We start from the raw sequence: 20,728 nt of genomic DNA on the forward strand, positions 1-20,728 counted from the left end.
TAGTTGCACTTTCCATGTAACTCCACCCTTTCGGTGTTCTTCCGCAAGGCCCCGGGATCTACATTACATTCTCTGTTTCTGCCTCCTGGCGGATGAATCCATTATCCTACCAGCGCGACGACGTATAAAAAAAACACCGAAAATTTTTAACAGTTTTGTAACAATGTTGCCTGTTCAAAAGACAAAACTTCGGTACAGGTAAGCGAGATAAGAAGTGTTTCGCTTGAACTAACTTTGGGTATTTGAGTATGTTTCGTTTCACAGCCTGTTATCTTTCAGATATGGACACAGGTGATGCTCTCCATCACCTGTTCGGGTGTGTTAACCTCTGCTGGAGGACTCATTTCTGCTAGCTTACAGCAGCATTGACCGTGGTGCAAAATGACGCCATATGGCCTTTATTTTCGACGCTTTTACAGGTTTTGACTAATGTAATGGAAAGCGAAAACCAATTTACTGAAACAGAGACACCTCCTCAGCAGTGGAAAAGTTGCAAATTAATCATTGACCCTGCCTTAACTAAAGGATTATACAAAGTGTGTCGCTTTGATGGGCAATATTTTAACATACCCGTAAGTATTAACCTCCAATTATTGTGTCCATCTTTTGCCTAAACATTCAAATTAGTTCGTTTTATATTCCACGATAATAATAAGTATTTTTCGTTGTCAGGTTGAGGATTTAGGTCTGTTTCCTGTGGACACCGTCAGAGATCCCAGAGTCTGCCGCCTGTGGAGTAAATACAACAAGACCGATCTGTTGCTTCCTAAATATAAGGTGCTTTTCGTATGTAGCCATACATACAGGCACATAGCATTAAATTAAAAATATTATCAAAAGTTTACTTCTTTCATTAAGCTTCAAAAAGCACTTATTTCAGTTCATTTTGAGGATTATGGCCCACAGCTAATCAAAGATCCAGATATAGATAGAATATTTCATCTGTACATCAATAAAAATAAATTTCATCACAGAAATCTTATGTTGGATTGTTGACTTGCTGCCAGTCAGTGACACCCTCCACTATGAGGGGAAGCAACAAAATGTCATCTGCCCGTTCAGAGTGCTGCAGAAGAACAGAATAGAAAGAGTCGTTATTGTCCTGCAAATGGGAAATTCAGGCGTAACAGCAGCGTCAGGTGTATCGGTTCACACAAAAAGGTCCTAAACTGTTAAAATAATGTATAATATAACAAGAAATAGTGACATCGGACTAATGATCCAAGGGATGTGCAACTTGAGTCAGACTGCTTTTTTTTATTGTGCATAATATCCATGGGTTTTGAACATTAAAAAAACAAGCATCTTGAGAAAAAAAGTACAGAGGAAGAAAATAGTAGGGTGAAAATAAAAAGGTGTGCAGCAAGTAAAGGTAACTTCTGCATTGAGATGATTATAACATTCTGAAGGCATAAACTTCAGCTGGAATAAGACCTCTAAGAGAAAATCTTTTTTGGGTTTTTTTCTGAAAAATTATTTAACTGTAGGCTATGATCATTAAAATAATAGAAACAACCCTGAGTCCATATGTGATAAGTTAAAATTTCAGATTGAATTTCTTATTTGGAGTAAATTAACTTTTGCTAATTATCTTTTTGCATGTGCCTGTAAAGGGACTTGAAAAAAAAGAAAATTATTGTTTATGTCTTTCCAGATTGATGAGTGGTACGTTGGGCCTGTTCCTCCCAAGGAAGTGACATTTTGCAGGCTAAATGATAATGTGAGGGAAACATTCCTCACGAATATGTGCCAGAAATATGGTAAAGTCGAAGAAGTGGAAATATTTTACCACCCGAAGAACAAGAAGCATCTGGGGGTTGCGAAGGTCGTCTTTGACACGGTGAGATCTGCAAAGAATGCCGTGCGGCACCTTCATCAGACATCTGTGATGGGAAACATCATACATGTGGAAATCGATCCTAAAGGTAAAAATGGTTTGTTTTCCCTCTTACATTTAGGTAGATGTAAGTGTCTGTGATTAACTGACTAATCAAAGTTTTCCTCAGGTGAGAAAAGGACGAGATATCTCCAGCTGCTGTTTAACGGCCCGTATACTCCCTGGACGCTGCCTGTGGGAAGCAGTGAGCGCGCCCTGCAGAGCTTAGTCGACACCCTGCTGGTAAACAATAAAGCTGCTTGTGATGCTTTGAATTCTGACACCACATGCTAGAGCTGGGCGATAAATCCATTATATCGATTTATCAAATCTTTTGATAGCCAAGGAGTTTCACCATTGTACTCCTTGTACTCCTCCATTTAGGCTGTCAGGCTAAACTTGAAAAAGTCGCTTGCGCACACATCTTCATTTCCTTCTGTGACTCAAAGCAGTTGTAGCTACTAGGAAGGAATTGCTAACATACCCTCGATAGCTAGCTAGCTTTTTAATGTTACTCCTGGGTAAGAGCAAATTTATCGCCAATTTATTATCTTTTGTACATTTGTGTTACAGGTGTTCAATTTAATTCATAACGGTCTTAAACTCGCTGAAGCATTTGAATTAATATGAGTAAAGTATTCTTTGATTGAATATCAAATTGAATACATTTAAAAATTTTATTTTTTTTTTATAAATTATGGTAAAGATTCCAGAAACCCTGATGAAAATTGAAAGTCGGATCCGATATGAAAATATTCTAGATTTCATTCTGAAGCCATTTCGCCCAGCCCTACCAGAGGCTTAATAACATTTTGGCTTCATGTTGTTTCCCTCATCTGTCCCTCCTGTTGTAGACCAGCACAACCGCTCAGCAGTCAGGAAACGCCTCCAGCCCTGCCAGCATTGCCACACCCCTCTCCCTGGACACAGCCTACTCCAGCATTTGGGGCGACACTCCTTGCAGCCTGGGCCTAACGCCACAATCTCAGGGAACGCCCTGCACTCCCTGCCTGTCTGTGACTCCTCTCTCCCAGGACTCCTGCTACTCCAGCCTTCAGGCGACTCCTGTCCTCCAGGGAGAGCCTTCCAGCTATAGTCTTCATAAACATTTAAGACGAGCGCTTTGCCGTTTTAGACCCGTGAGGCATCAGAGGGGATCTCGCCCGCCTTCGAATGTCAGCCTTCTGTTTAAGAGTAGCCAGCCGCAGCCTCTGAACCCGCCCTCGAGTCTGAAGCAGCTCGCAGTGTGGCGTGACGAAGCGAAATGCTCTGCCTACAAGGAGCCCCCCTGCAGTCCTGCCTCTGGTCTTCAGCAGTCAGAACACACGGGTAGCTCTTCCTCTGTGATTTCCTCGCACAACGCTGTCAGCATCCGCAGCATTCATTTCACAGCTGACAGTCAAACCGCAGTAAACGTCCCACACGGAGAGCAGCAGCCCGCGGAGGAGAGTTTGGACTCCCGCATTGAAAGTTTGCTGATAAACAGTCAGATTTCTGATGCTTTATTCCTGGATAGGAAAACTTTAAAGGCTGATGAACCCTCTCCGGACAGCCCCGCATCCAGTCGTTGCACTCCTAAGTGTGCTTTCTTGGAGGATTTGCTTTTTTGCTCTCTGTCACCTCATGACTCCTCCGCCAGCAGCCGCCATCGCCCCTGCCCCCGCCACGATGTGGGGAATGTCAGTCCATCGCTGCTCGTTGAAAACGAAGAGGATGAAACCAATCGAGCTGTTTTGTTTCTGGAAGCAAACTCCCAGTCTCCCACTCCCTCTGAGTCTGAACCTTCAGGAAGCAGAGTTCATGTAACACAGCAGGAAGACACTGAAACACCTCCATGGGTTTCATCCTCAAAGGTAATTTTTCTGTTTTTCTGCATGAGCATTTCAGATACGATGCCTTGCTAAAGGTTTTATACTCATTTCAGGATCCCTCTGAATAAGTACTTTATAGCCTGTTTGTCTTTGCAAAACACTAAACATCAGTCACATCAAGCTTTGCTGCAAAATTGAATTTAAGTCTGGAGACAGTAGCCAGCTATAAGGGACTGTAGGCCACGCTGTTGGAGCCCTGGCTGAATTTTTGTGTTTTTTCTTTCCCCCTGGATTGTCTTATATTTACCTCTCTTCATGTTTCCATCAATTCTGACCAGTTCTGACCAGTTACCATGTGGCATACTGGTATCATTTTCATTTTTGGATGATTGATTGAACAGGACTCAGTGAGATCTCCAAATCTTGGGATATTCTGAGATCGAATTACACACAGCTGCTGGACACGCAGCTTCTTCTGAAGGGAATATTTTACTTTTGATTTTTTTTAGGGGTATGTGAGTAGAGGGGGTTGAACACAAATGTACACCCCTTAGATTTTCATTTTAAAAAATGAAACCACTCCCGACCCCACTAGGGACAAGGGTGTAAGATAATGGATGGATGAAAATTAAACCATAGATTCTTCTTGCTCTGCTTTACAAACATGTAATTTCATTTTGGTCCATCACAAAAATGTAACAAGTGTTCCAGAGTGATGAAAGCTTTTCCGAGACACCGTATCATGTAGACACTAAAATAACTATTTTATTTGCATTCGTAATATTTATGTTATACGTTGTTTTTGTTTGTTTGTTCCTCAGGAACATTGTGCCGTAGATAAAGATCTACATCTTCCACATACTTTCCAATCTGGATCTCTGCTACCAGCAAAAGACACATCCTCATTCCCTAAATCTCCCTCTGCAGCTTCTCTCACTAATCCCACTTTACCCAGTCTCCCCATAGCTGCTCCTCCAGTTTCAGTCAGATGTTCACATCCTCCACAATCCTCTTTCCCTATCCCTCCCTTCCCTCCACCGATCCCTCCTGTTCCTCCTCGCCTACCGAATGGCACCATCCCTATCCCACCTCCAGGCTGGATCCCACCTCAGGGCATCCCCATCCCACCTACTCCTATTCAACCTCCTCCTTCCATTGCTCCTCCCCCGCCAACCTTTCTGGTTCCTCCTCCACCTTTACCTGGACTGCTACCTGTTCCACCTCCTTTGCCTATATACCCTGTACCTGTGCAGCCTGCAGCACCATTACCTCCGAGGCTCGGGGGCGCACCACCTTTCCCGTTCCCTCGACCACCCTGGCTCCCCCCGCCTTTTCCCTCTTTTAACCCCTTCGTGCCACCACCAAACTACAGTCCGGCACAGGAACACCGCCATAAGATAACAGTGGAGAAGGTTTTAGACATTCTCATGGATGAGCTGAAATCCATCATCAGGAAAGACATCACTCGGAGAACGATTGAAGGAGTGGCTTTCAGGGCGTTTGAGGACTGGTGGGACTGTCAAGAGAAGGAAAAGGTTTGCTTGTTGTATTTTAAGTTTAATGTCCTGATGAATTGATTTGGGTAATTTTTTTTGTGTGTCAAGTGCATAGGGCTGAAATAGGGCTCAATTAATCAAATTAATCATGATGAATCAATTATTAAAATAAGCCTCAACTAATTTAGTAATCGATTAATTGTGTGGAAGCATACAGACCCAAAAAAGACCAATTGCTGAAAGATTAAGCCAAAACTGTGCAAAAATTTTAACATTTGGATTTTAAGATAATGAAAAACTTAAAAAAATATATTCAATCCAAAACTCCTCAAGTTGCCTAGTTTTAGCTTCACCCGGTTCAAATGCTGCAAATAATAAATAAATCTCTTTTTAGGCACTTTTTAGATCGCATTAGTGGGTTAATCTAAAAATGGTGAACAGATGTATTTTTGATATTGTATAAAAAGGTTAAAGTAAAAAATCTGCAGAGGGTGCCAAAACTTTTTTATCCCATTAATCAATAAATAATCAGAACAATCGTCAGATTAATCGAGAACTATAATAATAGTTAGTTGCAACCCTACAAGCAAATACATTTTTGCCTCATGAGTGTACACTTTCTTGTTCAAGGTCCAGGTTTCTCCTGTGAAAAGTGGAGCACCAGGTGTCATGAATCTCCTCAGACATATTAGTGAGAAGGGCAAAAAACCTCCCCTGCCTTCATTCAGGGTAAGATATCTTTCCAATATTAGACACACTGCTGTACCACTGCAGAGTGAATGAATTATTCATGCTGAAACACTTTTTATACAGGTAAAAAGAAAACGATCAGAGGAAATAGAAAACCAGTCAAGTTCTGCCCAGAAAGGTTGTAGTATTTTTTTTTTTTTTTTTTTTTTATCTTCTTGTTACCAGACTAGAACATTTCGCTTTTACCAACTTGTGTCAAAATATTTGTTTCAGCTTTAAAGTTGCAGCAGGAGGATGATGATGTGGAGAAATCAAACGCAGCCAAACGCAGACATGCCAGACCTCTGGAGCTGGACAGTGATGACGAAGAGAAGGAAGAAGACAATACATATAGTGATAACCAGCAGATGTCAGACCAAGTAGAGGCTATTATCCCAGTTCTTATGGTAAATGCTTGTAAAGTAATTACAGTAGGCAATAAAATTATCTCTTATAATTAGAGAAGAACCTATAAATCCATGATGAGGAATCAGCTGATTTTCAGCAGCAGTGACTGGTGTCTGGCTGGTCGGAAACCTACAAATACAATTTTCTTTCTGATAAGTGATTATGGGATACAGATACAACTGATGTTGTCTGTGCTTGTCATACAAATAATAAATGAACTCTTACATATTTCTGTTGTTTAGACTTTCTTATACTGTACTTATCAAATTGACTGTGTCAGCCGATTTACAAAAAGTGGAAATCAGAAGTTAACATTTTGATTAGTGCATCTGTTGTTAGAATATCGTCCTGATGTCATTTAATATGAACTCAAAAACACAAAATTGGAACTAGACAGGTGTACTTTCTAAGATTTTGTGTTTTTGCATCGATATCTTAAACTGTTAAGTGTGAATTTGATAAAACTGTGTCACAAAAGTTATGCTTTAATTAGCTTGACAGAGATGATGGAGATGATGTTGGTCAGCGATGTGAAGAAAGGACATCAGCACAGAAAAGGTTTGAAGATGAAGACGCTGTTGTCTGCCGGACTAGCACTGAGGGACAGCGCCTTGGAAGAGGTTTGTTAAAGGGTCATTACGCTGCATCACAAAAAATATCTAACTTATCACATACTAGTCAATGATTTCATCTTAATTTGCAGAGAGATTATCAGAGTGCAGCACCTCAGAAGAACGTGATTACTCGTCGGAGTCCTCAGAGAGCTTTGATAACTCGTCTTCTGACCTCAGTTCACAACATGATGACACCGAGGAGGAGGAGGAGGAGGACGAGGAGGATGACAAATGCATTGTGATATCTTCTGATGAAGAGTCGGTGGAGCTGGAGCTCATTGTGACTCCCTCTGCTCCTCTAACGCCTGGAGCTCAGCTGGAGCTGGACTTGGAGGACTGGTTAGAGTCACGCTGTGGGGATCAGATGGAGCAGAACTTTACCGCCAGCCTCCAAGAGAGCAGCGATGTGGACTCCATGGTGGAGCTCCAGCCCTGTGAGCATTCAGACTCGGAGCTCATTTTACCTATAGGACTGGAAGGTAATTGTTTCAGAGTGTTTTGTATTTTTTCTTCTAAAGTTGTAGTAATTTTTCCTAGATTCTGCTTTTCTCAAGCCTTAATGAGTAGAAGTTTTTTTGATTGAACATAAGTAAATCTGTTTTCTTCTTTGTTTTGTTAATCAGCGGAGTCAGGTCTCTGTGTGCAATCAAGACGCCGTGCATGGACTCCAGAGTCTGTGGAGGGCATAGACGACCTGAGGCCTCTCACTCCCACCGGCAGCTTGGTGGACAGTGACCCTGACAATCTGATCAAAAGCAAAACGGCGTCTCCAGCACCTCTGGATGCAGTGGAGAGGCCACCCACACCAGGCAAGGGGATCTGTGCCGAACTGATCGATTTAGACTCGGATGAAGCCAGTGAAGTCATGTCTCTCTCCCCAGCAAGTAGTGATATTCTTCTAGCTTCTTCCCATTTCCCACCTGCCTCCTACCCATCGTTTGAGGAAAAGCCTAAAACTCCTGGGCGGGAGGTAAGCGGTGGATGGACTTACAGCATTGTGTCAACAATTGGTCAAACGACCGCAACTTTCGAGGGAAACACAGTTTTTTCACCTCTCTGCAGCCCTCCAGATGTTCTGGCACTGTCGAGCAATCCGTATATCACTCCCCCAAAAACTCCGGGAAGGGACATCTTCTTACCTAGAAGAGACATTGTCCACAGGAGGAAGACACAGATGTCTCTTCCTTTGTTACATGACAGCTTTCATCGAGTTTCTCCCTTCCCTATATCCTCTCCATCCAGTGTTTCTGAATCGTCGTTTGACTCTGCCGATGGAAACCGTGTACGCATAGGTTCAGGTGTGAGAACAAAACCCTTGCGGGGACTGGAGAATATGCCGGGGCTTTACAACGACGTCAAACGCTCATCGAAGCAAAAACTGTGGAGGAAGCTGAGGCGGAGAAAGAGGGCCCGCCTTCGCCAAAGATTGTTTAAGGGAATAAATTGGTCGTGTCAATATCATCACCTGAGGAGACGTTCACAATGTGAGGAGTATAATATCCTTCATAACATCTGTAGGGACGGTTTGGATGAAGAGGATGCCAGACATCTGCAGAGTACCTATGAAAGGCTGCAGGAGCAGGATAACAGTGCTGGGTGGCTCAGTGACACTTTCTGGATTCCTCATCCTCATATCCTTTTTGTTCTCTATAGTGCTGGATCACAGACGCACTATAGCGATTAGATATGTTAATTCAAATATTCATTTAATATTTGAATTAACTATAGAAATGCTTAAAAAGTACATGTCATAATTTAGTAAAACATGTGCACCGCTTGGATTTTTTTCAAATTGTTTCCAGCTACAAGCACAAAGTGTCAGAAGTGTCACAAAGTTTTTTTCCAAAAAAAATATTGGTAGCCATTATTCTTTTTCTTTCCATTTCACAATTGTTCACTAATTTGTATTATTCCTATGAATTTCATATACAATACATACAATATTTATAAAGTAGATGAAGAATTTAAATATTCAAGGAATATAATACCTCTTGAAGCCACTGTATACATAATCTTTGCTTCCTTTCCTTAACTCCTGTTTACTGACTAAGGTCCCGACGGAGAGCAGCGAGGAAAGCCAGGGGCAGCCAGTCCACAGGACAGGCTGCGCTCGCAGCGAAGGTTTCTACAGAATCAGCAGGAAGGACAAGATAAAATACCTCCTAAACACCAAGCCTCCTGCTGACCTTCACTCTGCACTGGATCAGGTAGGGAGGAAAGGATGATAAAATGCACTAATCTCTGTGTGGAACCTGTTTTATTAAAGGTCCAGGTGTTCCTTCACAGGGCTTATGCATTCCTGTACAGCAACCAACTTCACTGCGATCTGGATCCGACTTCAGGTCTGAACAGCGCCGCCTGCTGTCCTCTTTCAGCTGCTATAGCGACCTGGTTAAGTTCAACCAGCTGAAGGTAAACGATTGTTTAACTGGTGGAAATGAGAGCTTAAGGTCATGAAATCACTTGTCTCCAATGTAGTAGAAGACTGAATTAGAAGTGTAAAATTGATAAGCTCCAAACATCAGGTTTTTGTTTAAGTCCTATTTTTCTGTTGGACAATTTCTTGATGTGAGGAGAATCAGCTGAAGAACGCTGCAATAAGCGCTAATCAGAAACCCAACTTCTCTTTGTGTATGTTTTTAGGCTAAGTCATCCTGAGACAATTTTATCCACAATTCTCAAATAATCATATCACTGAATGAGTTTGCTAGACGTTTTTTTGAAAAAAAGAATATATATATATATATATAATATAATATAATTAGAATTGCTGAGTGTTACAGAAAGCTGCAGAAAATGTATCTTTCATTCTGTATTTATGGTTAATAAACATTTGTATGTGTTAATTATCCATGCATAAAATGATCTTCTATTACTTTGGTTCATCAGAAGGTGATGTAGATATTTGCCCTCCACCCAGCAGTAAAATGTAACCAAGACACTGGTGGCATGTGCAGGCTGTTGTCTAAATCCTTTCATATTCTGTTAGTTTCGAAAGAAGAGGATTCGTTTCAGTCGGAGTTTAATCCATGAGTGGGGCCTGTTTGCCATGGAGCCCATAGCAGCAGATGAGATGGTGATTGAATATGTGGGGCAGCTCATCAGGCAGGTAAAAACAATCAGATAAATTCATCTGACAGATAAGACAGATGTTTATTAACAAATCATTTCCACTGAATGTTTTCTTTTTTTTCTGAGAAGTTCCTCAGGGACCCTCTGGTTGTTCTTGGTAGTGTCCAGTGGTGTATCATCACACTCTTTCTGTAGGTCATTGCAGACATGAGGGAGCAGAGATATGAGGAGGAAGGCATCGGAAGCAGCTATTTGTTCCGCGTTGACCAGGACGCCATCATTGATGCAACCAAATGTGGAAACTTAGCCAGGTTTATCAACCACAGCTGTAATGTGGGTACATAGCGGGTGCTAAATGCAACAATTGATTATTAAATACCTTTATATTGTATTGACAATTAAAATATTCTTTTCTGGATGTCTTGTTATCTTTACAGCCTAACTGTTATGCAAAGATCATCACAGTGGAGTCTCAGAAGAAGATCGTGATTTACTCCCGGCAGCCGATTAGCGTCAATGAAGAGATTACGTATGACTACAAGTTTCCCATTGAAGACACAAAGATTCCTTGTCTTTGTGGAGCCGATAGCTGCAGAGGATCCTTGAACTGATCTCTAATTAACTCTCCTTATTATGCAAAAATCCTCTGGGGTCCTGAAAAGCTCTCTCACTGGATCATACTGCTGTTTACAACTGCACAGTTGCTAAAAACAGAAAACAGGTTGATTATGCACAGTAAAGAAAAGGCTTTTAAATTTGTTGAGGAAAGGAACGAAAAAAGTATTTGGAGCATTAGTTTATCTCTGCATGGTTTGATACAATCAGTTGAATAAACTCTACCATTTGTAAATTCTGGTAAAATGCATTTGATGTATTTTTGCTTTTTGACGTCTGACATGATTTTCATCTTTTGCTAGTATGTGTGCCTTAAAAATGTACAAACTGATGTATTTTTGACTCTTGATATGCCAAGTGGTTTTGTACACATGTTAAATATGTTAAATAAACAAAGTCAAACACGGTCGATGTTTTTCTCCCAAAGCCCTTGCAAAAAGCGTTTTTAATGTTTTTATAAATAAGTCACCAAAATATTTTTTTTTTCACAAATACTTATGATTTTATTAATCTAGACACGTGAAGACATTTAAAGGTCCATCAGGCATTGCCGAATCTACCTATAGGCTACAGAAAATACGCTAGTTGTCTCATCACCTGCAGATTTGTATCGACATCATTGGAAACTGGAGGCACTCACCTTTCCAACGACGTATCTCCCCGACTTTGTGAGACGTTGCCTGGTGACGTAATTTCCATGCGTAATACAGGTAATGGGTAACTTTACGCACAGTCAACATTTGTTTTGGAGATGTCTTTCCGGTTGTGGTTATTGCGTTGAGTAACAACAAATATGGCGCAGAATAGGAAATTCGTCGTTTGGGAAGCTTTAGAAAGGATTCGGTGTAGCACCGAGTGATGTTGAGGTCGACGAGTCTCAAAACAGTGTGGAGTTGAAGTGGAGGAGGAAGAAATCGAGGAATCTTGTGAACCCGGTCCATGAGTAAGTCATACTGCTACTTTTTGGAAATAATTTGCTATATTGCAATTAGAAAACTTAGCAATGAACTTTCCTTCCCCGTCTCATCCCACTAACATTTACTCGCCATCATAATTTACTCGCCACTGAAAAGGAAGATGCTTCACATCTTCCTTTTCAGTGGAAGAAAAGGAAGATACTCCACAAAGTGAAACAAGTATCACTTTGTTTCACTTGCAACAGAAGTTGTTTCAGAGCGCATCACTGTTGATTGTAAAGGGTTTATTTATGTTTTTTTTTTTTATTTTACGACTGTTTATATATAGCTTCTCGCCTTTATACTTGCACATTTGTTAACAGTCTCGTACTCAAAATTTTTTTCAACAATAGTTTGCACAGTTTTTTATAGATAATTTTTTTCCCCTCACATTTGTTGACAAAGTTTTGTCAACAGTTGCAAAATGTTTTCACCTCTGTTTTTGTAATAAAGTTCCATTAAATGGAGCCAAAAGGATCCAGATCAACTCATTTTTTACTTTTTCTAGTGATTTCATGATGTCCACAATGACATATTTTGAAGATACAGGGTAAATGTCTTGAGAGAGTGCTACAATAATGCATAATGCCCGATTCCCTTTTATGAGGTGAAATAACCATTTGGTATAATTTTGGGCACATTTGGTGAAATTGTGCCAAAAGGACAACATCGGCATATTCTTCTCAATGGTTTGAGTCAAGCTTGTAAATATTTTGTGGAGTAAAAATTCACATTAGGACTTTTAACTTTCTCTTTTGTAAAATACACAATTGGGAGATTTGCCAAGTAGGAATTTTCATACTGCCAAAATAGATAAGACCTACAAAAAGTGATTAAGCATAAGGAAAAAAATAAATAAATAAAGATCCTGAAAATTACCCAAGTGCTCAATGTACATTTTATTATCAGAGACTGGATGGAGTAACTCACTGGGAACTTGAGCAGTACTATTTGTTATGAATAATTCCTGTTTTTTTTAAGATGCAAAAACCATTAATGGGTTGCTTCACATGCTCTTTGTGTCTCCATTTGGTGTCAGGATGGTCAGATTTCCCCGAGCACGCTGGTCTGCCTCGATGGCTTCAAAAAGAGACTTGAAATTTCCTGCACCAAAGCCCTGGAGAGGAAAATGAACAGTTAACAATTATTTTCCGTGCTCAGTGGGCTAAGTAATGGTTTTCCCAGGGCTGTCCCTCACCTGGTGATTGTGTCTCTGAATGACCTCCAGGAAAACCGTGGGACGGTCCTGAACTGGCTTGGTGAAGATCTGAAGTAAATAACCTTTGTCATCAAAGTCCACCAAGATTTTCAGTTCCTGGAAATAAAATAATTAGAAAGAACTGTTTATCTGTTCAGCATGACTAAACATAGACACAAGTCACCCAGTTGTCTTCAGGTGTAGGTCTGACCTGCAGGACGTCCAGGTTCTCGACGATTTTGAGCTTTGAATGTTTCAGCTTCTCCCTCAGCTGATCATAGTAAGTGTCTGGCACTGTCATAAACTCCGTCCCTCGCTCCTTCAGGTTGCGAATCTAACAGTAAATTGGATTTAATAATTAGTCTTCCTGGCTAATATAGATTTCATACAACTCGGAGTTGTAGAGTCTTACTGATGTGATGATGTCTGACGTGTTCATGGCGATATGCTGCACTCCTGGACCTCCGTAGTACTCCACATACTCCTGGAAGGAAACAACTTTAAATCCACATATTTGTGTTTGTTTGCTTTTAATCAGAGCCGACTTCAGTACACATGCCTGGATCTGAGACTTTCTCTTCCCCTTGGCAGGCTCGTTGATCGGCATCTTCACTGTCTCCTCGTAGTTCGCCACTACAATGGAGCGCAGGGCGCTGAATTCTGTCTGGAGCTGCTTGTCGTCCACCGACCAGAAGCGGTGAAAGAGGAGGTTCCTCTGATACCTGTTGGACCAGGAACCAACCAACGACTGAGATTGGTAGAAATGCAAATCCAAACTTCATACAACTGCACAACATAATAAAAAGTCAGACACAGTTCCCTTTTACCTCCTCTGTTAAATTATTTCAGATATGTAGCTTCTGTTTTCCACTGGAATATGCATAAATAAAATAAGGCTTGTGAGACTTGAATGAACCAATGAGGTTGCTCATTTAGAGAACTGCCTCATTTCAGCCCTTTTCTGAATAATGGGGGTAAAAACCAGTTCCATATGTGAAGAACCACTGAAGCCCCTCTTAAAACTGCAGAGTCATCCACATGCCTGGTTCGTGCCAGAAAAGGAGAGTTGCGTAATCTCTCCCCCATAAGCCCCTTCCCCTAATGTGGATTTCTGCAGATTGCCACCTCGTCGAGTTGTGACAAATTAAGATGCGACCAATCGCTACCATTCTACAATTGGAACCATCTCATCATCTGATTGGTTTCCCACAACGTGATCGATGAAGTCCAGTTTTCCACTCGGTCTGCAAAGCAACAAAAGGAAAACTCAATCTCTGGCTATAATTCAGGGATGTGTGTGTTATATTTAAAAGCAAGATGCCTACTCACAGTTTGGGTAGTAAAGGATCTTTGACCAGAGGAGGATGGAAACCGGGCAGGAACAATCCCTTGTATCCTTTCCTCTCCACAAACGTATGGGTGGTATCACCGTACTGCAGCGCAAAAATTAAAAGATGATTTATTTCTTACAGGAAGCATCATAATGACTAAAATGTTGGGTTTGAATAAAAAGAAAAAATGCTCAACATACTGTCTGAAGCACAGCCAGACGGATTTTCCCGTTCTTGTCCTCCAGAGTGTGGGGCTCTTTGATAATAATTGCCCCTCGCTCACTGGCTTTCTGTAAAAAAAAAAAAAAAAAAAATTTAAATGCATGATTGAGGTGTTTGACTTACAAGCTTTTATGTTTGCCCTGAAAGAGATTTTCAAAACATCTGGGTAGCAAAACCTGCTGCGTTACCTGAACCAGGAAGTCACAGTCCTCCACTGTAAATGCAATGTCTTTCACTCCATCACCATGTTTCACAAGATGATCCCCCATCTCTGGAGAAAAAGACGCTTTTATTAGCCACATAGGATCAGCCTAAATATTCAGGGTTTCTACACATTCTTGAAAAGTCAAGTTTTGAGGATGTGAATAAATACAGAAAAAATTAAACTGGATAAGATAAAAACCAGATCACTAAAACTTTTTTTTTTTATTTAAATAACAGGGTTTAAGCCAGAATCCTATTATTTGCAAACGATCCTATAACAAATCGACTTTTAGTTAGCAAGGCCAGGCAGTATAGAGTTTAAAATAAAGCAGCTCTACAGCAAACTGATAATCAGAAGTCAGTTTTAAGATTCCTGTTTCATAATTACTGGAATGTAAAATCCAGTTATTATTTGAGATTCTTCAGATTAATATTTTTACTCAAATGTCCAAGATGTTATAAAAACTGCAGCAAAACTCCCCAAACAAACAGTAGAAATATGAGCCTAGAAAAGCACTGAGTTTTGAATTGAATAAAAAATATTTAATGTTTTAAACCATCTTTAGTTTTCTCTCTCAAGTACATCTTGAAAGATTATTTGATTTGCATACACCAGTAACATTTAAAAAGGACAATCCGGGACTTAAAAAATGTCTCGATTCTTGATCAATGCCTTTACCTTTGTTACCAGGATTCAGAGCAGAGGAGAAGACGTAAATGATCTGTGAAACAGAGAAAGCAGAATCGAGATAAAAGCAATTCCTTCCTCTGACTTCACCTTCATCTTTTCTGTGCAGATCTACAAAACAGAATCTGCTACAGTTCTCCTCACAAAGCTGCTGGTGGGTTTAACAATCCCAACCAGTCATCCTCAGGACAGATTTATGAGCGGATCAAAAATAAATGCATTAATTGTGGTGAAATCATTAATACCCTTGCAATTTTCCATCCAACATTTATTGATTTTTATTTTTTATTTTTTGTGGTGTGGTGGGATGTTCCTCCAGGTTCTCCTCACCTTCCCTTGTTTCACTGCGTGGGACGCCACGTCACGGCTGCCCGTCTCCAGGCCCCGGTAAGCCAGCGGCTCAAACCCGAGCTTGTTGCAGTAAAATGACGCAGCCTGTTGGCGACAATGGTTATTGCATCCCTTTTGTGACGGAATACCTCAAATTTGGCACGATTGCGTAACAAGCGGAGTTTGAATTTTTGTGTGTAATAGCGCCATCTTCTGGTGGCCGTTTCCCTTGCAGTTTGGGGGAAATCAGTATGTGGTGGTCTGGTGATTAAAAAGCTGTTTGTTTTACCCTCGAAAAGAACTGACAGCAACATGTATGTAACACAATATGTGAGGATTTATGAGATAAATTACCTGCTTTGCATTTCCAACCCAGAATGTTAGATGATCGAAGCAGATGAACTTTCCCTGCTCATGCTGAAGACAGAAAAAAATTAGGAAAAAAAGGGACTTTCTAATGGAGTACTTCTTTGTAACCCTATATTACATTCATTATTACCCAAATCCAAAAGAAAGACATCTTAAAATATAAATTGCATTAAAATCCGGTTTTATGTTTGTTTGTCAAGTGACAGATAAATAATAATAATGAAAAAAAATCTATATTCAGTACAACACAAATTAGCTGGTTAATTACCTTTTTGCCTTTGTCTGTGTATGTTGTCTGTTGGAAAAAGCAGAAATATTGTTAATTTTTCAAAGACAAACAGCTAAAACAAGAATAAACAGACAAATATCACATACAAATTCACTGTTTGTGATGCTTCACAGTAAATGAGACCCATAAAGTTTAATAAATTATAAACTTACCATCTTGCCTGCGTTGATCTGACCCGGCTGCCAGAATGAGACCCGCAGCGAACGGCTGAATTTAAAAGGCGAGCAAGACGTTTTTGAACACACTCCCACCAATAAGGAGCTGGTATTGGTGGAGGACAGAGAACTACGTTTGCTGTTATACAATTACTTGGACAATATTCGAGTAGACTGGTTGGACTTCCCAGTCTCTTCATTCACCCAAGAACAGTAATACTTAATTTGATACTTATAGTAAATATCACATCAAGTTCAATATCAATCTAAAGTCTATTTCTATGTTTGTTTTTTCTCCAGCAATCAATAGTGTTTCTTTGTCTTGTCTTAAAACGCAGTTCATCAGGTTTTGTGATGCTTTAATAAATGACTATTTAATTTTATCTGCACAGAGATGCAGTCATTGTCCACAGGTTTAGGATTACAGCGTGATTTTTCTAGAATAATTTGAGGCCCATATGTTAGTGTTTAGTGGCAAGAGGAGGTTCACGCATCCTGGGCTCCCATTGGCTCTCTGGGGGTGAGGCTGAGCGAGTCTTCCCGTGCCTTGAAATGCTCCCCATTCCCACGAAATCCATCGTCCGGAAAAAATACACTGGTGTTGGTAAACTAATCATAAAAGCACTGTGAGCTGTCTACATGAAACTGAGGTTGATTTGACTTTAACTGTCAATTCACATGGAGTTAAAAAGTATATTTTTCTATGTGGATGCTGAATTTTGAAGTCATAGTCTACTTACACATCTGCAGCGTCACTGTTTGGGTCACACGCACTTAAATCTAATCGTATGGTTTTAATGCTGAAACTGTTGTTTTCTTTCAGAGAAATTTTAAAGATGATGGTTTTATGTCATTTTTTTGAAAACATCCCCAATTCAAAACCAATGGAAGACAAACAAATTCCTATTGATTTGCAGCCAGTTTTCAGGACAGGATAACGGCATTTTAATGCATGCAGGCAAGCTCTGATTAAAATGAAGTAAAACATCTCTTAAAAATGTAATTTAATTGAAAAATTGCATTATAGTTAATACCCTCCAAAGTTAATTTTATAATATTTTTCTCTGTTTATAGGGATTTTCTTTGATTTTTCAAGTGCAGCCGGTTGATTAAAGATTAATTTGCACAAACAGCAAATTTGTTTCTTTTGTGCTCCGGCAGCGGCAGCAGCTTATTAATCATTTCTAAGAAGTCGAGGTTTTCCCCCTCAAGTGTTACTGTCCCTGAAGGAGTTTGTTGTTGATGCTGTTGCCAGGCACCTCACTGTTGTCATTAGAGACAGCTACACGCATCCAGACACAAGAACACAGCCTTCTAGATGAAATAATTACAGGCCTTATGCAATTTCAGCTGTGGGATAATTTAATGTGAATGATTGGAAAGTGCATCAAACATCAACACGTTTCTTTACAAAGAGGGTTTTTTTCTATTCTTTAAGGATTGCTTCTGTTTTTTTAATGAAAGAAGAAAAAAAAGAAGCAATTTATTTGGTTGTAATGTTGGTCTGAACTACGTTATATTTCCCTCTGGGCCATGATCCCTGTGGTTTTCAGACTCTCTGAGGAGTTGCACCCAAGTCTGTTATGTTCTTCCAATACTTTCATTTCTCATCTCATCGCTGAATCTCACCGAAAGCTGACTAGAAGTAAAAATGAGCGACGCAGCGTCAGAGACGGTTCCAGAAGCGGGTACTTCGAAGGTTGAACAACAGGGCGGCGCCGCTGGGGAAGAGGAGCACGTCTCCTCCGACAATTTGCAGGAGGAAGGTGCGGAAGTGAGCGGCGTAATGGAAAAAGAGGCAGAAACGAAGATGATGTCTATTTTCGAGCAGGTGCGTAACCAGATCAGATCGCAGAGGGGGTTGAAAGCCCCAAAGAGCAGCCTACTGGAGCTGGTGTCAAAAATCAAAGACATAGAAACGGCGACTGAGCAGACAAACGGCCAGTCTGGTGGCAATGGTGTTGATGCGGAGGAAGAAAAAGAAGCTGAAGTCGTAAAAATTGACTGCAAAGAGGAAATCGATTTGGAGATGTTGAGTAAAATGTTTGAGGGAAAGCTGGAAGCTAGTAAGAAGCTGCTAAGAGATGAGTTCAAAGTTCAGATATCTGCAGTGCGTAATGAAATGCAGGCCTACACGGATCGGACCCTGAAAGACCTGGAGTGTAAGATGACAAGCGGTCCACCTGGCGGTCTCCAGCCGACGTGCTCCAAACTGCAGCAAGAGGGCGCTGACGCCGGGACAAAACGGAGGGCCTCTGCAGCGCCGTCGCTGGCTTCCAGGCGAGGAAAGGTGCTGACCAGGACCCTGACCACCTCCCTCCTTCCCAAGACATCTGCTCCCATCATCAGTGGCTCACACGGCAAATCAAAAAGCTCCCAAAAGGGTCAAAGTTCACTGGTGAGAGATCAGGTGCAGTCGCTGTCAGGGAACAAGTCCTACCAGGGCCGCAGTCCTCTGCCCCCGGCTCAGCCGCTCCTGCATCAGCGCAGGAAGTCCGTCCAGGTGAAATGTAAGACAGGAAACTGACTTTGCTTGGGAGACAACTCTACTCCTCACGAGACACGAGGAGAGACGCACACAAATCAAGGCTGAAACCCCTATATTTGAATTACGTTGATTAGTTTCATGTTTTTGGTATTGAAACATTGTAACCGAGAATATGTTTATAATAAATTGTCTTGGAAAAATTTAAGACATTTCGAGTTTCTTTTATTACAGCCAATGTTCTTTTATACTACAATTTATCTTTGTGAAAAAATGAGAGAACATGCTGCAACTTGATGCTTTTTTCTGAACAGATCAGCAGTCCATCACACAAATAAACAACTTCAGATATTTGTGAAATACAGGAAACCGTGGTCACATGTTTAACACAACCAGTGTTAGTCAGAAAATCCTGCAGCTCTGACCAGTTTCTGTCCTTTTGCTTTCGGAGAAACACCCAGTTTTAATAATGTCACTGCTGTTCCATAATTTTTCTCATTAAAAATATTTACTGTGCCACAGAATACATGTAATGCTATGCACTTTTAAAAAAAAAAACAAAAAAAATGTTCTTCTTTTAATTATTTGTAACTTCTCCGTAAACAAGAGCTTTAGTCAAAGCAGATAACATGAAAATCCTACCAGAACAGCTCAAGGTTTGATATTTTAGACAGCAGTGGTGTACCAAAGAACTGAATGTTAGTCATCTTAAATATGTACTAAATGCATATCATTAAAAGTAAAATTTGTTATAAAAATGCCAATTCATTACCATTCAGTAATATTCATTCTCACACTTTTAAGAAACAATGCTGACATCTGATTTGTCTACTCTACTGCAAACATAAATTCAATCGTCTAGTTATTTGCAGATCAAAAGATTAAAAATAAAAATACAAAAACAAAAGTAGACAAGCCTTTGTCACATTTTACTTATAAACAACTTATTTCAAATTGTCATTCTTGTTTTCTTCTAATACCCTAAAATACGCTCCTAGTATAAAACTAACCAACCTTTAGCAGCATGTTTTGAACTAAAGAACGTCTTTCATTAGTTTGATGGAAAAAAGTTTGGTCTGGAATCAGTGTTTATTATCAGATTAAATGTAAACTACGCTACATCTGAAAGTATTATTTTAATTTAAGGGATAACATTCCATCGATGGATTATGTGGATTTAATTTAAACCAAGAATAACATTGGTGCAATCTTGTTCCTCTATCAACAAGTTTTGAATGTAAAAATGAATAATTTGATTGACTGGGTGTGTTGCGTGTTATTGTAACAGATACCAGCCTGCTTTAGGATTCCTGTAATCATTAAATAATCCCTTCACAAAGAAAACAGGATAATTTAGTAATCAATTCTGTTGTGGTAAATATACAATTTGACCAGCAGATGGCAGTAGTAATTAATTTGTGCACAAGGAATCCCATCCAGAGGATTACTTCGTCTGGTTTAGAGTCACTGAAATGACTCCAAAAAGCAACATTGCCCTTTTCCTGTCTTTGTCACACTGCAACCTAAAAGCTCAATTTACTTTTTGACTTTATATGTGATAGATTGACACAATACACTCAGGACGCAGCAAACTTGCGGTACGCTAATTAGATGAGACCAAAACGTAACTTTTGGGGGTTTTATGCAAAACACCACTTGTGCAGGAAAACTAAGACTTCACATCACCTTAAGAGACAGCATCAAACATAGCGAAGACAGTGAAACAGTGGTGGCCTCATCATATTCACAGACCTCATCCTGTCCTTTCCCATTCATAGGCAAAAAAGTGGATCCCCGATATGTCTATATTTGACAGATAGCCCAAATAACCTTGAGGTTGGAGTTAATGGTTCTGCAAAGCGTTGCCTGTTTGGGGAAAA

At 40.3% G+C, this 20,728-nt stretch overlaps 3 protein-coding genes across 3 annotated transcripts; 2 read left to right on the forward strand and 1 right to left on the reverse strand.

Moving 5' to 3' along the window:
• Positions 1–1,670: 1,670 nt before the first annotated feature.
• LOC122827814 (histone-lysine N-methyltransferase SETD1B-A-like) lies at positions 1,671–10,356 on the forward strand. Its single transcript, XM_044110857.1, has 14 exons — positions 1,671–1,925; positions 2,007–2,119; positions 2,731–3,729; positions 4,509–5,222; positions 5,814–5,912; positions 5,997–6,051; positions 6,147–6,319; positions 6,814–6,940; positions 7,024–7,413; positions 7,558–8,565; positions 8,978–9,141; positions 9,221–9,346; positions 9,924–10,043; positions 10,202–10,356. The coding sequence occupies exons 1-14, from the start codon at positions 1,745–1,747 to the stop codon at positions 10,349–10,351; spliced, it is 4,419 nt and encodes a 1,472-aa protein (XP_043966792.1). The 5' UTR covers positions 1,671–1,744; the 3' UTR covers positions 10,352–10,356.
• A 2,105-nt stretch (positions 10,357–12,461) lies between these two features.
• On the reverse strand, positions 12,462–17,655 carry hpdb (4-hydroxyphenylpyruvate dioxygenase b). The gene is made up of 15 exons (XM_044110984.1): positions 17,582–17,655; positions 16,361–16,469; positions 16,188–16,214; positions 15,905–15,967; positions 15,551–15,655; positions 15,212–15,254; positions 14,517–14,599; positions 14,307–14,396; positions 14,105–14,208; positions 13,942–14,019; positions 13,335–13,497; positions 13,188–13,259; positions 12,987–13,109; positions 12,776–12,892; positions 12,462–12,694 (listed from the first exon to the last, which is right to left on the reverse strand). Exons 1-15 carry the CDS (start codon positions 17,653–17,655, stop codon positions 12,584–12,586), a joined length of 1,362 nt encoding a protein of 453 aa, XP_043966919.1. The 3' UTR covers positions 12,462–12,583.
• Positions 13,409–18,956, forward strand: LOC122827815. Its single transcript, XM_044110858.1, has 3 exons — positions 13,409–13,532; positions 15,540–15,607; positions 17,999–18,956. The coding sequence occupies exon 3, from the start codon at positions 18,015–18,017 to the stop codon at positions 18,888–18,890; it is 876 nt and encodes a 291-aa protein (XP_043966793.1). The 5' UTR covers positions 13,409–13,532; positions 15,540–15,607; positions 17,999–18,014; the 3' UTR covers positions 18,891–18,956.
• Positions 18,957–20,728: the final 1,772 nt, after the last annotated feature.

The sequence above is a fragment of the Gambusia affinis genome, linkage group LG03 (genome assembly GCF_019740435.1).
Source record: "Gambusia affinis linkage group LG03, SWU_Gaff_1.0, whole genome shotgun sequence".
Taxonomy (NCBI): domain Eukaryota; kingdom Metazoa; phylum Chordata; class Actinopteri; order Cyprinodontiformes; family Poeciliidae; genus Gambusia; species Gambusia affinis.

Bases quoted from the DNA above. Each gene is read 5' to 3' on its own strand.
- LOC122827814 (XM_044110857.1), top strand. From the start codon at position 1,745: ATGTGCCAGAAATATGGTAAAGTCGAAGAAGTGGAAATATTTTACCAC. The intron at 8,566-8,977 runs ATATCCTTTTTG...ACTCCTGTTTAC, and splicing joins TTTCTGGATTCCTCATCCTC to TGACTAAGGTCCCGACGGAG. The intron at 10,044-10,201 runs GTAAAAACAATC...CTCTTTCTGTAG, and splicing joins TGGGGCAGCTCATCAGGCAG to GTCATTGCAGACATGAGGGA.
- LOC122827815 (XM_044110858.1), top strand. From the start codon at position 18,015: ATGAGCGACGCAGCGTCAGAGACGGTTCCAGAAGCGGGTACTTCGAAG.
- hpdb (XM_044110984.1), bottom strand. From the start codon at position 17,655: ATGCGTGTAGCTGTCTCTAATGACAACAGTGAGGTGCCTGGCAACAGC. The intron at 15,656-15,904 runs GTAATTTATCTC...TGTCGCCAACAG, and splicing joins GGGTTGGAAATGCAAAGCAG to GCTGCGTCATTTTACTGCAA. The intron at 13,110-13,187 runs GTAAGACTCTAC...ATTTACTGTTAG, and splicing joins CGTCAGACATCATCACATCA to ATTCGCAACCTGAAGGAGCG.